The sequence below is a fragment of the Anabrus simplex genome, chromosome 1, assembly GCF_040414725.1.
Source record: "Anabrus simplex isolate iqAnaSimp1 chromosome 1, ASM4041472v1, whole genome shotgun sequence".
NCBI lineage: Eukaryota > Metazoa > Arthropoda > Insecta > Orthoptera > Tettigoniidae > Anabrus > Anabrus simplex.
The window spans coordinates 1,636,916,262-1,636,931,881 of NC_090265.1; the positions used below are offsets into that span (position 1 = coordinate 1,636,916,262).

Sequence of the window (15,620 nt, forward strand, 5' to 3'; positions counted from 1 at the left end):
ATCAGTGGTGATTAATATGAATGTTATTAGAGAATTAAATGAGGGACAGGAATATCGTTAAAAAATTGAAGATTTTCCTGATAAGGATACCTGCAGCCAGGATGTAACAGGTGAGGAGGGCCAGGACGGATCGATAGAGATCACCACCTCAGCATCCCTTTCCCTGGATGGATTTTCACCAGTCACTCCGGAGGTGACGAGTTTACTGGAGTAGTAGTTCAGACCAAAGTAGTCGTAAGTGCCTGAAAAATATAGAAGTCACTCATCAGATATACGTGAAACTAAATAACTATGGAATGCTTCCAACATGAAAATTTTAGAGATTTACTCCATGTCAAAATTGATCAAACTGAATCACAGAAATCACTGCGATTTATTTATATTGTATTTGTATTTATCGCATTGAAAGGATCACAGTGATGCATAGATATTGAACAAAAAATACGGCAATTTACAGAAACAAATAATATAGAACAGAGGTCAGATACAAGTCTTGAGATATGGTAATTTATAGAAAAAATGGCTTAAGTAAAATATTTACAAAAAATAAAGAAAACACAACAATTAAGACAACCTTCAGCAAATTCACACTTTATAATTGCATATCTTGTGAACCCATCCATATTAGACCCCATGACCAAGTTACACCGCATAATATGTTCGGAGTGTATTCACAAGGGCGCAAACAATAGGTCAGAGCTTAGACAAGCTCGGATCCAAGTAAGCAACTCCCAGATTGTGAGACAAAGCGGAGGACGGAAGATATTTCAAATTTTCCAGCAAGAGAAGTTCGTTAGAGGAATCCCAGGGCTTGCCAGTGCGAGCAATATAAAAACACACATTCCTGGGCCAGAAACTGTTGTAAATTAAATTACAGATAACTGGCAATTCGCCATAAATAAAGAGGAATAAAAGGGCAGTACGGACAGGTGTTAATTAATTAAGATATACCGGACCATAATGTGTGCTAATTGACAATAAGCTCACTCGATCCATTGGACTTATCTAGGTCCGGCTCCACGGCTAAATGCTTAGCGTGCTGGCCTTTGGTAACAGGGGGCCCGGATTCGATTCCCGGCCGGGTAGGGAATTTTAACCATAATTGGTTAATTTCAATGGCACGGGGGCTGGGTGTATGTGTCCTCTTCATCATCATTTCATCCTCATCACGATGCGCAGGTCGCCTACGGGAGTCAAATCAAAAGACCTGCACCTGGCGAGCCGAACTTGTCCTCGGATACTCCCGGCACTAAAAGCCATACGCCATTTCATTTCATCTAGGTCATGGAGGACAAAGCAGTTTCAGTGGTTACCAGTCAATCCCCGCTGGTATGTTTATAGTTTCTGGCAATAAAAGTCAGACCTACCCCAGACAAGTCAACTTGTCGTTTGTACTGGAGAGCTAAGATGACATGTCGCAGGTGTGAACATAACCCGCAGTTACGGACTATAGATTCCTTATTAGACTTTATTTAAACATGGGACGTTGTAACACAGCATTTTTTTAAAATAAATATTTGGAAACTTAAGACATGGGAACAGTAGATCGTTCTACAAACTGTTTTACATTAACAGTATCGAATTACTTTGGACACTATACATTTAAATAATACGTGCCAGTAGTTTCAGCCACAATTGAACGGACTAATGTTTTGAGAAGTTCGTGGGCAGAATATCAATTTCATCCGTGTGTAACGAGTTGGGAATTCTATGATCGAGAACTGTTGTCGATGTTTTACTTGGTGCGGGATACACAGAGTTGTATGGGTAGAATAACCGTGGGTAATCAAGTTCCCCTGTGCAGCAGAAACTGTGTAGTAGCGCTGGGTGAGGAAAGAAATCATGTATCACAGGAAGAGAAAGTTTGGAAGGGAATTCCACAGGGTAGTATAATCGGCCCCTTACTATTCTTAATATATGCAAATGATTTAGGGAACAATATACATCAAAAATAAGGTGGTATGCAGATGCCATAATTGTTTATAGGGAAATAAATAACGTAGAGGATTGTACAGAATTACAAAGGGACCTTGACAGTCTCCAACAATGGCCTGAAGAGAATAATATAAATATTAACGGATTCAAATAAGTTGTCACAACATGTACAAAAAGGAGCTTAAAATTTAATTTAAATATACTTTGGATGGGGTAATAGTCCCAAAAGATGGCAAGTGCAAATACTTAGGTGAGATATTTGAAAGTAATTTGCACTGGAAGGGTCATGTTGATGACATAGTTGGGAAAGCATACAGATCGTTACATGTCATAATCAGGCTACAAGGATGCAACAAAGAATTAAAAGATAAATATTACTTAAGTACGGTTCGTCCATTATTGGAACATGCAAACAGTGTTTGGGATCCTCATCAGGAATATCTAATAAAAGAAATAGATGGTGTGCAGAGGAATGCAGCAAGATTTGTAACAGGGGATTTCAGGAGAAAAAGTAGTGTATCGTAAATGTTAGAGAAACTTGGGTGGGAAGCTTTAAGTAAGAGAAGGGAGAAAAGTAGACTTGCAAGATTATATAGAGCCTATACAGGATAGGAAGCATGGGGGGAAATCCGTGAGAGGCTTCAGTTGGAAAATTATTATATCGGCAGGGATTTTAGCAGAAATTATTGGGGTAAATTTTTGTTCATTGGGAACGGTGTGAAGGAGTCCAACAGTTTACCTGGGGAAGTGTTAGATCCTTTTCCAAAATCTGAACAGATATTCAAGGAAAGAATAAACAGCAACAGAGAAAAGAAATGTTAGAGGGCATTCGAGCTGTTTAGTTATTGTAAATAAAGATTTTTTGTGAATTAATTAATTCCATCCCATTTTCTATGAAGACTGGGCATTTCCCGTTCGTGACTTCACTTGGACTTAAATGACACGCGCGTTCCGGACGAGAGACTTCCTTGGCACGCCAGCGAGAATGAGCGATAGAGAAAAAGAGGAAGGTTGCACTGCTGTAGTACGTAGCCTGATTTTACAGACGTTGCCACTTCAAAAATAAAATATCTATGGCATTCATAGCAATTCACACATTTCTCACCTCTGATGTACTCGACCATCTCCTTGCTGAAGACAGGCAGACGGGAGCGAGTCCTTCCTTCAGCCTTGCTCTTCTTGTCCACAAGCTCCCGAACTATAGCTGGATAGTCACCCTCGGTACTGAAGATGGGATGTGCGAACATTCCAAACTGTGACGATAAGAAAAAAATGCCTATTATAGGAACAGTAATACCGAAAAGAATTTATTGGTGCATGAGTAAATGTCGGAATGCATGACTAGAAAGTGTTGTCTTACTTCGACAATAAAACGGGGTATCTTACAGAGCATAGAAAATACAGTAATAATTCGTGGTTGTTTTGCAATATCTTCATATTGTTCGTTTTCTAGACTTAGTTATTTAACTGATACACCACAATTATTTCACAGTTTATGCATTCTAAAAATAAGAACTAGGAATGCTACGATGAAGAATGCTTTCAGGGTAATGAAGTCTGCTTACAAACTACAAAATCAGCTTAGCATTACGAAATTGACTGGCTGACGTATGGAGCATCCTATTTTAGGGATCTGAACCTGGATCACCAGCAAGAGTAGCAAGTTTTAAGAAGCTTTTGACACGTGAATACAAGGAAAACTGTTAAAAGCAAAATATTACAAATGTGGAAGTTCTAGCTTGGGTAGGAGAAGGCAGACCTTTAATTAAACCAGTGATCGGAAAGAAGATGCCCTGAATTGGATGTCTATTAAAAAGAGACAGTTTTCAGAAGGACGATCTGAAAGGAGCAGTTGAAGGAGGAAATAATAGAGTACGAAAATGTATAAAATTTATAGACGACAGAAAGAATAGAAGCTAGTAGTAGTAGTAGTAGTAGTAGTAGTAGTAATTTTCTGCTCAGTACATAATATTTTCCACTTAACTTTACAGTATTTACTTCAGTTATTTCACATTTTATTGATCAAACGTTATGTTAATTGATGGATGGCACAGAGCTGGATTCGAGACTTACTCCAGGTACAATACTTTTCTGACTGTGTGATAACATGATCAAATTAATTCTAAAAAGCTATAATCCTAGACGCGTTTTAATTTGCCGCTTTCTCTTTTTTCCCGTTTAGTGATCTTTTTTCTAGGGTTGTTTTGGGGCAGTAATCTTACAGCAAATGCCAGAGACTGCACTCCAGCAATGGCCTATCCACCGACATTCGAAATCCGATAGCGGCATTTCTCTTTCCAAAATGTAGTTTAGAAAATGACTTATCGTCATAAATGTAGAATACGTCCGTAACATGGTTATGTTTTTGGGCTGGGGGTCTGTCTGTAATTAGGGCCATCAATTTCCCAACACGTTAACTATGGCAACCAGTGTTTGGCCTTGTGCAGTAGATGGTGGCGTCATATTCCCACTGTGTTCTTTCTTCTTGAAACTAAGAGCTTGAGGAAATATTGTATAAAGTGAACCCTATTCTAGTCCTCAGTCCAGAATAAATATATTTGAACTTGCCGGAAAACACAAACTTCTATAACACAAGGCGGGCTTCAGCGAGCACAAAACTCATGCATACGATATGCCTTCCAACTGCGACATGCCGCTCATGTTACACCATATTTCAAAACATTGGGATGGCTACGCATAAATAAACGAAGGAATTTTCACCTAATGACACTTGTTTACCAAGTGCTCTCGACGAACACTACTTACCTCTCTTCTAATTTTCGTTTCCTTTCCTCATTCCATGAAATTAGTAGCCGTTTTGGTTCCCTACTTGAAATTCCACTAAGTTGAATGAATTCCTACAATCATCCCTTTTTAGTTACTGCATCGAGACTCTGGAACACACGTTCGGCACCTTACTTCCTCTCATAAATGCAAATCTGCCTGCAGAAAGTTTTTCCTGGTAACAAAAAACTGAGTTGTGTGAGTCATTGTGTGTATGTTGTGTGAATGGGTTTTCTTCATTTTTATTATTATTATTATTATTATTATTATTATTATTATTATTATTATTATTATTATTATTATTATTATGTCACATTAATTGCTGTACTGATATGTAGACCTAACTTACCGGTAGTCTTAGAATTATCTGTCTGTAGTATTATTTCTTTTTAGAAATTCTATGTCTTACTTTTATGTTTACATTTTTAAATTCTGTTTATAGTGGTTAAGTGTAAGACAGGGCCGTGAGCCCTAACTTTGCCACAAATGTAAGTCAGGAATAAATAAATAAATAAATAAATAAATAAATAAATAAATAAATAAATAAATAAATAAATAAATAAATAAATAAATAAATAAATTATAATTATAAGGGGAAGAAGAAGAATTAGATTAGTATTTTATTTACGAATTCTAGCATGTCCCATTTTCTCACAATGCATGAGCCTTTGTGGATACACTCATCTTTCTTTCGTATATCGGAACTCCTTATCTCCCCTGCGATTGGAGTCAAAGGATGCATTATCTGTACACCATGCATGTCGAAAGAGGCTACTAAGAGGGGAGCTACCAACGAATAGCACTCGATCTCTCGTCTTCTAACCCCAAGATCATACCCATGATTCTCTACTTTTCCGTGTAGCGGTAAAAATGCACGAGTGCGAATGTTATAAGATTATTATTATTATTATTATTATTATTATTATTATTATTATTATTATTATTATTATTATTATTATTATTATTATTATTATTATTATTATTATTATTATTATTATTATTATTATTATTATTATTATTATTCCTCCCCTGCGAACCATGTGACCTTGCCGCGGTGGGGAGGCTTGCGTGTCCCAATGAAGCAGATAGCCGAGCCGCAGGTGCAACCATATCGGATGGGTATCTGTTGAGAGGCCAGACTAAGGAATGGTTCATCGAAAGGAGGGTAGCAGCCTTTCGGAAGTTGGAAGGGCGGCAGTCTGGATGATTGACTGATATGGCCTTGTAATAATACTCAACATGGCTTAGCTGTGTTGATACTGCTACACGGCTGAAAGCAACGGGAAACTACAGCCGTAACTAACTCCCGAGGACATGCAGCTCTCGCTGTATGAATGATGTACTGATGATGGCTTCCTACCGGGTAAAATATTCCGGAGGAAAACTAGTCCCCCTTTCGGATCTCCGGGTGGGGACTACACGAGAGGGGGCGATCATCAGGAAGATGGATACTGACATTCTGCGAGTCGAAGCGTGGAATGTTAGAAGTTTGAATCGTTGTGGTAGGTTAGAGAATCTGAAAAGGGTAATGGATAGACTAAAGTTAGGTGTAGTTGGTATAAGTGAAGTACTTTGGCAGGAAGAACAGGATTTTTGGTCAGGCTACTACCGAATTATCAACACAAAATCAAACAGAGGAAATGCAGGAGTTGGTTAATAATGAATAAGAAAATAGGGCAGCGGGTAAGCTACTACGACCAGCATAGTGAAAGAATTATTGTCGTCAAGATAGACACCAAACCAATGCCTACCACAATAGTGCAGGTCTATATGCCTACTAGCTCAGCAGATGATGAGGAAATCGAAAGAACATATGAAGAGATAGAAGATTTAATACAATATGTAAAAGGTGACGAGAATTTAATTGCGATGGAGACTGGAATGCAGTGGTAGGCCAAGGAAGAGAAGGTAATACAGTAGGAGAATTTGTATTGGAACAAAGGAACGAAAGAGGAAGTCGGCTGGTTGAATTCTGCACTGATCATAATTTAGTCCTTGCCAATACTTGGTTCAAACACCACAAACGACGGCTTTATACGTGGACGAGACCTGGAGACACTGTAAGGTATCAAATAGACTTGATTATGATTAGGCAGAGATTCAGAAACCAGGTGTTGGATTGCGAAACCTTCCCAGGAGCAGACGTGGACTCTGACCACAACTTGCTGTTCATGAAATGCCACCTGAAGCTAAAGAAATTGAAGAAAGGAAAAAATGCAAAAAGATGGCATATAGACAAGTTGAGCGTGGGGGATTGTTTCAAGGAACATGTTGCAAAAGGACTAAATTAAAAGGCTGAAGGAAACACAATAGAGAAAGAGTGGATAGTCATGAAAAATGAAGTCAGTAGGGCTGCTAAAGAAAAGTTAGGAAGGAATAAAAGATCAACTAAGAATCAGTGAATAACTCAGGAAATACTAGACCTGATTGATGAACGACGAAAATACAAGAATGCTAGAAATGACGAGGGCATAAAAGAATACAGGCGATTAAAGAATGAAGTGGATAGAAAGTGCAAGGTAGCTAAGGAAGACTGGCTGAAGGAGAAGTGCAAGGATGTCGAAGGTTGTAGGAAAGGTAGATGCTGCATACAGGAAAATCATGGAAACCTTTGGAGAAAGGAAATCTAGGTGTATGAATATTAAGAGCTCAGATGGAAAGCCACTTCTAGAGAAAGAAGACAAAGCAGAAAGATGGCAGGAGCATATCCAACAGTTGTATCAAGGTGAAGATGTAGATAATTTGGTTCTGGAACAAGAAAAGGCTGTTGATACTGATGACATGGGAGACAAAATTTTGAGGTCAGAGTTTGACAGAGCTGTGAGAATTCTAAATAGGTGCAAGGCACCTGGAATTGACGACATTCCCTCTGAATTACTGACTGCCTTACGAGAAACCAGCATGGCATGGTTATTCCATTTAGCGTCTAAGATGTATGAAACAGGGTAAGTCCCATCCGATTTTCGACAGAATGTTGTTATACCTATTTCCAAGAAAGTCGGTGTTGCACCATGAGTTTAGTATCTCATGCCTGCAAAATTTTAACATGTATTATTTACAGAAAAATGGACAAACAAGTTGAAGCTGAGTTGAGAGAATATCAGTTTGGCTTCAGAAGAAATGTAGGAACACGTGAAGCAATCCTGACTTTACGTCTGATCTTAGAGGATCGAATCAAGAAGGACAAGCCCACGTACATGGCATTCGTAGATGTAGAAAATGCATTCGATAATGTTGATTGGCCCACGCTATTTACAATTCTGCAGCTGATTGGGATCAGATACCGAGAACGAAGTTTTATCTACAATCTGTATAAAAATCAGTCTGCAGTGATAAGAATCGAGGGCTTTGAAAAAAGGGCAGCAATCCAGAAAGGAGTGAGGCAAGGCTGCAGTTTGCCCCCCTCCTTTTCACTGTTTACATAGAACAGACATTAAAGGAAATCAAAGAGGAATTTGGAAAGGGAATCACAATACAAGGAGAGGAAATCAAAACCTTGAGATTTTCCGATGATATTGTTATTTTATCTGAGACTGCTGAAGATCTGGAGAAGCTGCTGAATGGTATGGACGAAGTCTTGGGTAAGGAGTACAAGATGAAAATAAATAAGTCCAAAACAAAAGTAATGGAGTGCAGTGAATGAAGGCAGGTAATGCAGGAAATATTAAATTAGGAAATGAAGTCTCAAAAGAATTAGATGAATATTATTACTTGGGTAGTAATATAACTAACGATGGCAGAAGTAAGGAGGACATAAAATGCAGATTAGCACAAGCAAGGAAGAGCTTTCTTAAGAAAAGAAATTTGCTCACTTCAAACATTGATATAGGAATTAGAAAGATGTTTTTGAAGACTTTCTTGTGGAGCGTGGCATTGTATGGAAGTGAAACATGGACGATAACTAGCTCAGAAAGAAAGAGAATAGAGATACTGAATCGAATTGGTGAGAGAAGATCCATTTGGCTAAATTTGACGAGAAGAAGAGATAGAATAATAGGACACATCTTAAAACACCCAGAACTTGTTCAGTTGGTTTTTGAAGGAAGTGTAGGTGGTAAGAACAGTAGGGGTAGACCACGGTATGAATATGACAAGCAGATTAGAGCAGATGTAGGACGCAGTAGTTACGTAGAAATGAAAAGGTTAGCTCAGAATAGGGTGGCATGGAGAGCTGCTCAAACAAAAAATCTTTATTATTATTATTATTATTATTATTATTATTATTATTATTATTATTATTATTATTATTATTATTATTGGTGTACCGAGGGTACACCTTCTCCGTTCTCGTAATCTGCGCGCCTCCTATAAGGCCATCTGCGTTATGGAAATGGAACTAATGTTAGGCAAGGCACTTGGAGTTTCAACATTTAAATGTCTATACCATCGGCCTAAGTGCCCCCTCTGGCGGGATTAAAGACAAATAATGCTTAAAAAAGAACCAAACCAAACCCCATGGCACTACAGCGCTTGAAGGGCATTGGCCTACCAAGCGACCGCTGCTCAGCCCGAAGGCCTGCAGATTACGAGGTGTCGTGTGGTCAGCACGACGATTCTTCTCGGCCGTTATTCTTAGCTTTCTAGACCGGGGCCGCCATCTCACCGTCAGATAGCTCCTCAATTCTAATCAAGTAGGCTGAGTGGACCTCGAACCAGCCCTCAGGTCCAGGTAAAAATCCCTGACCTGGCCGGGAATCGAACCCGGGGCCTCCGGGTAAGAAGCAGGCACGCTACCCCGTACACCACGGGGCCAGCAATAATGCTTAAAGGAATTTCAACTTTCAAAGTTTGTTAACCTTAGGTTTTGAAGTATGTTTCGTTCATGTATCAAAGTTGTCAACACTCCTACTGCTTCCTTCTTCCTTGGTTATTAACCAATCAGGAATTTTTGGAATATATTCTCTAGCCAGTTAAAATTGGGACTGTGTACAGGCATCCAAAAACCAAACCAAACCCCATGGCGCAACAGCCCCGAAAGGCCATGGCCTACTATGCTCAGACCGAAGGCCTGCAGGTTACAAGGTGTCGTGTGGTCAGCACGACGGATCCTCTCGTCCGTTATTCTTGGCTTTCTAGACCGGGGCCGCCATCTCACCGTCAGACAGCTCCTCGGTTGTAATCACGTAGGATGAGTGTACTTTGAACCAGCCCTCAGATGCAGGTAAAGTGGCTGACCTGGCCGGGAATCGAACCCCGGGCCTCCGGGTAAGAGGCAAGCACGCTACCCCTACACCACGGGGCCGGCGTTGTACAGGCATCCAGCCTATCTGTAAAGAGTTCTGGAAACTTCCCCCCGGGAATGCTATAAAAGCTCGGCGCTTTTAGGCCGTATTGCCAACTTCATCGCTCCAGTTGATCAAGTGCGGCGTATTATTCGGAGACAGGGGCCGTAGATCGGCGGTCCGAAGGCCTAACAACTCAAGTCAATTTCAGGATTTACTTAATATATGATAGCTCCGGCAGATAGCATGAGGGGAAGGTTTCAAAGTACTTTTATTTTATGTAAAGTCCTAATTTAGGGTTTAAATGTAGATTTTCGGCAAGTCTAAGGACTCTGTTCAAATCCCTGCTGGGAAACTTGTAAACTAAGGGAACAAAGAGTGATCTCATTCCCATTCAACTTGGCATGGGGTGACTAAAATTTTCTAAACCTCTAGATTCTTAACACACCTTTAGCAGTTAATATTTCTCATTGAGTCACTCCTCTGTAGAATAGGCTTAGCCCCTGCGACTTCGGGCCATAAGCCCACTTTAAGAGTTTTTCTAAAAGGAGTGCAAGTGTTTCCCCTCCTAGCATTTTGTTCATGGCCAATCATGTTAAAACCTTTCTTTTTACATTAAGGTCATTTAGAATAAGCACTCATTGCCCCTGTTTATTTTGCAATGGTTTATAGACCAGTCGGTAACGAACCGTTGAGAAGAAGTGACTGCAAATATATTATTTGAATTTGTCAAGCATGACCTTATAGAAAACTTGTGCCTCTGAGATGCTGGACTATATTAAACTTTTGTAGCTCAGACTCCTAAGCTATTCTCATTTAGTGGAGCAAACATGCTCTTATAAACAGTGTACCTGTTCAGAGCTATAATGCTCATCCCTTGTTGATAATTCTCTGTAATTTTGTACAAGATTTCGGACTTTAATTCATTGTTGCTGTGGGAGCTGAAGAGCACATTTGTTGTTGTTGATTCAGATTTTCTATCCATCAAATTTTAAAAGAAAAAAGAGAGGAAAGAAATAAAATTTCTAAATTTAGTGCTTTGACTTATGCTCTGGTCATTTCCTTGTCCGCCCAGTCACCCCGGCACCTTCTTACAGTGAATTAAAACTTATTTAAAACATGATATTTTATAATGATTGTAACTCAATGTTATAAGAAGATTGAAACGAACATCTAAATGAAAGATCGTACTTATAATATTTTATCATCCGGCTTTACACCTTTTAGAGGAGGTTTAACTTATCCCTTGAATCACCTACCAAGGGATTAAGCTCGAATCCTATTGTTTTATTAGTATTGCAACTTAAATATTTTTCAGTCTTTCGGACGCTAATTATAACACCTACAACACTATTAAATAAAGAGTGGCATGTTTCATTCTTGAAAGAACATCATCAGATTCTATAAAATCATTTTCTATTAATTTGATGAGTGGCATGTTTGGTTCTTGAAAGAACATCATCAGATTCTATAAAATCATTTTCTATTAATTTGATAAATTGAAGAGTGGCATGTTTCGTTCTTGAAAGAACATCATCAGATTCTATAAAATCAATTTTTTCTATTATTATGATAAATTGAAGAGTGGCATGTTTCGTTCTTCAAAGAACATCATCAGATTCTATAAAATTATTTTTTTCTATTGTTATGATAATTTGAAGAGTGGCATGTTTCGTTCTTCAAAGAACATCATCAGATTCTATAAAATTATTTTTTTCTATTGTTATGATAATTTGAAGAGTGGCATGTTTCGTTCTTGAAAGAACATCATCAGATTCTATAAAATCAGTTTTTTTTCTATTATTATGATAAATTGAAGAGAACTGTTTATAAATTTAGAAACATTTATGTTTAAATTCTGAGTATACCCCTTAAAAGTTGTGAGTAATAACTTATCTCAGTGGTGTGCCCTCTCTCCTTGCCCATCTAACAAGGAGTGCCTTTTGTCCAGTATTGTGTTGCACCATTCGGTTGTTGAATGGAATTTTCATGTCTATTTTTAGGGCTTCGTTGGTGGCTACCATTTTTATTATTTCTCTTTGTGGTGTCGGTGTCTTTTGGCAGGCAATTTCTACGTCAGTGATTAGTTGTTTACTTCTTCCTGCCGGTTGAACCGTGTTGTTGTTTTCTGTAAGCCGGCCCCGTGGTGTAGGGGTAGCGTGCCTGCCTCTAACCCAGAGGCCCCGGGTTCGATTCGCGGCCAGGTCAGGGTTTTTTACCTGGACCTGAGGGCTGGTTCGAGGTCCACTCAGCCTACGTGATTAGAATTGAGGAACCATCTGACGGTGAGATAGCGGCCCCGGTATAGAAAGCCAAGAATAACGGCCGAGAGGGTTCGTCGTGCTGACCACACGACACTTCGTAATCTGCGGGCTTTGAGGCTGAGAAAGTGGTCGCTTGTTAGGCCAAGGCCCTTCAAGGTCTGTAGTGCCATGGGGTTTGGTTTGGTTTGTTGTTTTCTGTACACTGCGTACAGTTTGTCGACGTTTCGAATATATTGCAGTATTCTTTGTCAAGGCGACTAAAATACCCTTCCACTACTACCAAACACTTTTTCCTTCCTCCCCTGAAGGGAGAGGCGGGCCTCTTAGACGGTAACGCTCCTAGACCGGGAGATTTGTTACGGTAAAGGAGATGCACTGAGAAGGTGAGGGGGTTGGCGGCCGTGGCCTATACTAGGAACGGTCCCGGCATTCGACCTGGTGCAGGAGAATGGAAAACCACGGAAAACCATTCTCTGGGCAACCGACAGTTGGAGACAACCGCGAGGTCAAGCCCTGTCCCGTCTCCCGAATACAGAGGCGTAGAGCCACTGTAGAGCCTTGGCCACCCCTCCTTTGCTCGGTTGGCCGGTCGAAGTGCAGAGCTGTTGGAGCACGGACCCCCGCTTGTGGGCCGAGACCCACTCTGCATCCACCGACCTGAAATACCATACTCGATCCGAGGTAATCAGTCTCCCAGACGCTAATCGACTACGAGTTAGTTATTGTGCTGGCCTTTAAATAGCCTTCTCTCTCTGATTGACGTAAGTCCCGTGCGCCGTCTTGAGAATTCGTTCTTGAAAGAACATCATCATATTCTATAAAATCAATTTTTTCTATTATTATTATAAATTGAAGAATGGCATGTTTCGTTCTTGAAAGAACATCATCAGATTCAGAACATCAGCCAGGTAGCTGGGAATTGCTGGCGCTATTACTTAACTTGAGGTTCGCCCTGTATGTTCAGTTGTGATCTGCATATATTTATTATATAAAGCCGGGATTTTTATGCAGTAACAGGTTAGACTGCAAACGTATTAGGTTAGTAGGAAGTGTCGGCCACCCGCCCTTCCTTAATGTAGCAAGAGTAACGTAATTTATAGGGGTTTTGATGGGTCGTACCCCTAATGTTTATGCAAACCCCATAGTATAGTCGTTGTGAAGGTAGACTATACTTGCTACTCGCTTCAGTAAGTTTGCATTCTTACCTATTACCAAACCCCATGGCACTACAGCCCTTGAAGGGCCTTGGCCTACCAAGCGACCGCTGCTCAGCCCGAAGGCCTGCAGATTACGAGGTGTCGTGTGGTCAACACGACAAATCCTCTTGGCCGTTACCCTTGGTTTTCTAGACCGGGGCCTCCATCTCCCCGTCAAATAGCTCCTCAATTCTAATCACGTAGGCTGAATGGACCTCGAACCAGCCCTCAGGTCCAGGTAAAAATCCCTGACCTGGCCGGGAATCGAACCCGGGGCCTCCGGGTAAGAGGCAGGCACGCTACCCCTACACCACGGGGCTGGCATTCTTACCTATTAATGCATAAAAATCCGGGTTATGTATAATAGCCATCCAATTTATTTTATTATTAGTTGCTTTACGTCCCACCGACAGAGATAGGTCTTATGGCGACTATGGAATAGGAAAGGTCTAGGAGGGGGAAGTAAGGAGTCGTGGCCTTAATTAAGGTACATCCCCAGCATTTGTCTGGTGTAAAAATGGGAAACCAGGGAAAACCTTCTTCAGGGCTGCTGACAGTGGGGTTCGAACCCACTATCTCCCAGATGCAAGCTCAAATCTGCGCGTCCCTAACCGTACGGCGAACTCGCTCCGTAACTTTAAGAAGAGGTACAAACCATATCTACTAACTATGGATGTGTTATCTAACAATTAGGTCAACCAGTATACACTAGTCTTAGTCTTTTGTGGCCATCACGCATTCTTGACGATCCTGTTCTCGTGGCCTCCACCTTACACGTGTAAAACCAACGGGGTTCAGGATATTATATCATAAAAGGATACACGTCATGTGATTGTGTTGCACATGGACGTCATCATATCACTGAAGCAGTAAGGGCGTCTTGACTTCTACAGTGAATAGAACATTCCTGGAAGCTTCAAATTAGAAAAAGTGCCTTCTGTGGATACAGGTGGTAATGTGCCGCTGCCGTTTTTGCCAGTTCATACACGATGGGGATCGTGGCTCTATTATGCCGATAATTTTTAATTAGTAAAAAGGGTAATTGTCCGCCTCTGTGGTGTAGTGGTTAGCGTGATTAGCTGCCACCCCCCGGAGGCCCGGGTTCGATTCCCGACTCTGCCACGAAATTTGAAAAGTGGTACGAGGGCTGGAACGGGGTCCACTCAGCCTCGGGAGGTCAACTGAGTAGAGGTGGGTTCGATTCCCACCTCAGCCATCGTGGAAGTGGTTTTCCGTGGTTTCCCACTTCTCCTCCAGGCGAATGTCGGGGTGGTACCTAACTTAAGGCCACGGCCGCTTCCTTCCCTCTTCCTTGTCCCTTCCAATCTTCCCATCCCTCCACTAGGCCCCTGTTCAGCATAGCAGGTGAGGCCGCCTGGGCGAGGTACTGGTGATACTCCCCAGTTGTATCCCCCGACCAAGAGTCTGAAGCTCCAGGACACTGCCCTTGAGGCGGTAGAGGTGGGATCCCTCGCTAAGTCCGAGGGAAAAACCAAACCTGGAGGGTAAACAGATGATGATGATGATGAAAAAGGGTAATTCAAGACCTCGATAAAGTGTCTGCTTCAATTAAAGAGGCACAAGTGTTGAGCAAAAATAATATTGGAAAACAACTTATACTCGTTCCAATTTGATGCGTTCGGGGGAGAGGGGGTTCGGACTTCACAGTCGGCAGCCCTGAAAACAGTTTTCCTCCCATCTCCAGACCTCTTCCGTCCCATCGTTGCCGTAACACCTGTCTGTATCGGTGCGGAGTAAAGAGATTGCAAACATGAAATTTTGATGCACATACCTTCAGCCATCAATGAATTTCAAGAGAGAGGATTGCCCCTTCACGTTAGTTCGGGAATTGTTGAAGAAGTCGTACAAACCCTAAGGAATGTAATCTTTCCTCGAAGAAGTGCAGAGTGTAGTGTTAAAATATTCCAGTCTTTGCAACCTTTACAATCATTTCCGGTGATCACTAAGGCGCGTCGATACCAGAAGTCTATGATTTCGTTAAGGTGAAGTATGCGGCAATTGTGGCATGTGAAATAAAAATACCGTTTTCAGAGTACAAAAATATTTTAAGTGAAATTAGGAGCTAGTAAGCGTTTGATCACATGTTGCATCATGCTGTAATTAAATATAATCAAGACGTAAATTTCTTTGAGAATCTAGTTTATTTCATTGTGGTACGGTATGGTATACTTTTGTTGTAAATGTTCAAGGTGTACAGT

General features: G+C 40.8%; 1 protein-coding gene across 1 annotated transcript in view; it reads right to left on the minus strand.

Moving 5' to 3' along the window:
- LOC136858636 (myrosinase 1) overlaps positions 1 to 15,620 on the minus strand; it is a 57,588-nt gene that overhangs the window by 16,102 nt on the left and 25,866 nt on the right. Inside the window, exons 7-8 of the mRNA XM_067138339.2 lie at positions 3,041 to 3,188; positions 91 to 242 (exon numbers count right to left, since the gene is read on the minus strand). Coding sequence (XP_066994440.2) covers positions 91 to 242; positions 3,041 to 3,188 — 300 coding nt within the window. The remainder of the gene's footprint in view (positions 1 to 90; positions 243 to 3,040; positions 3,189 to 15,620) is intronic.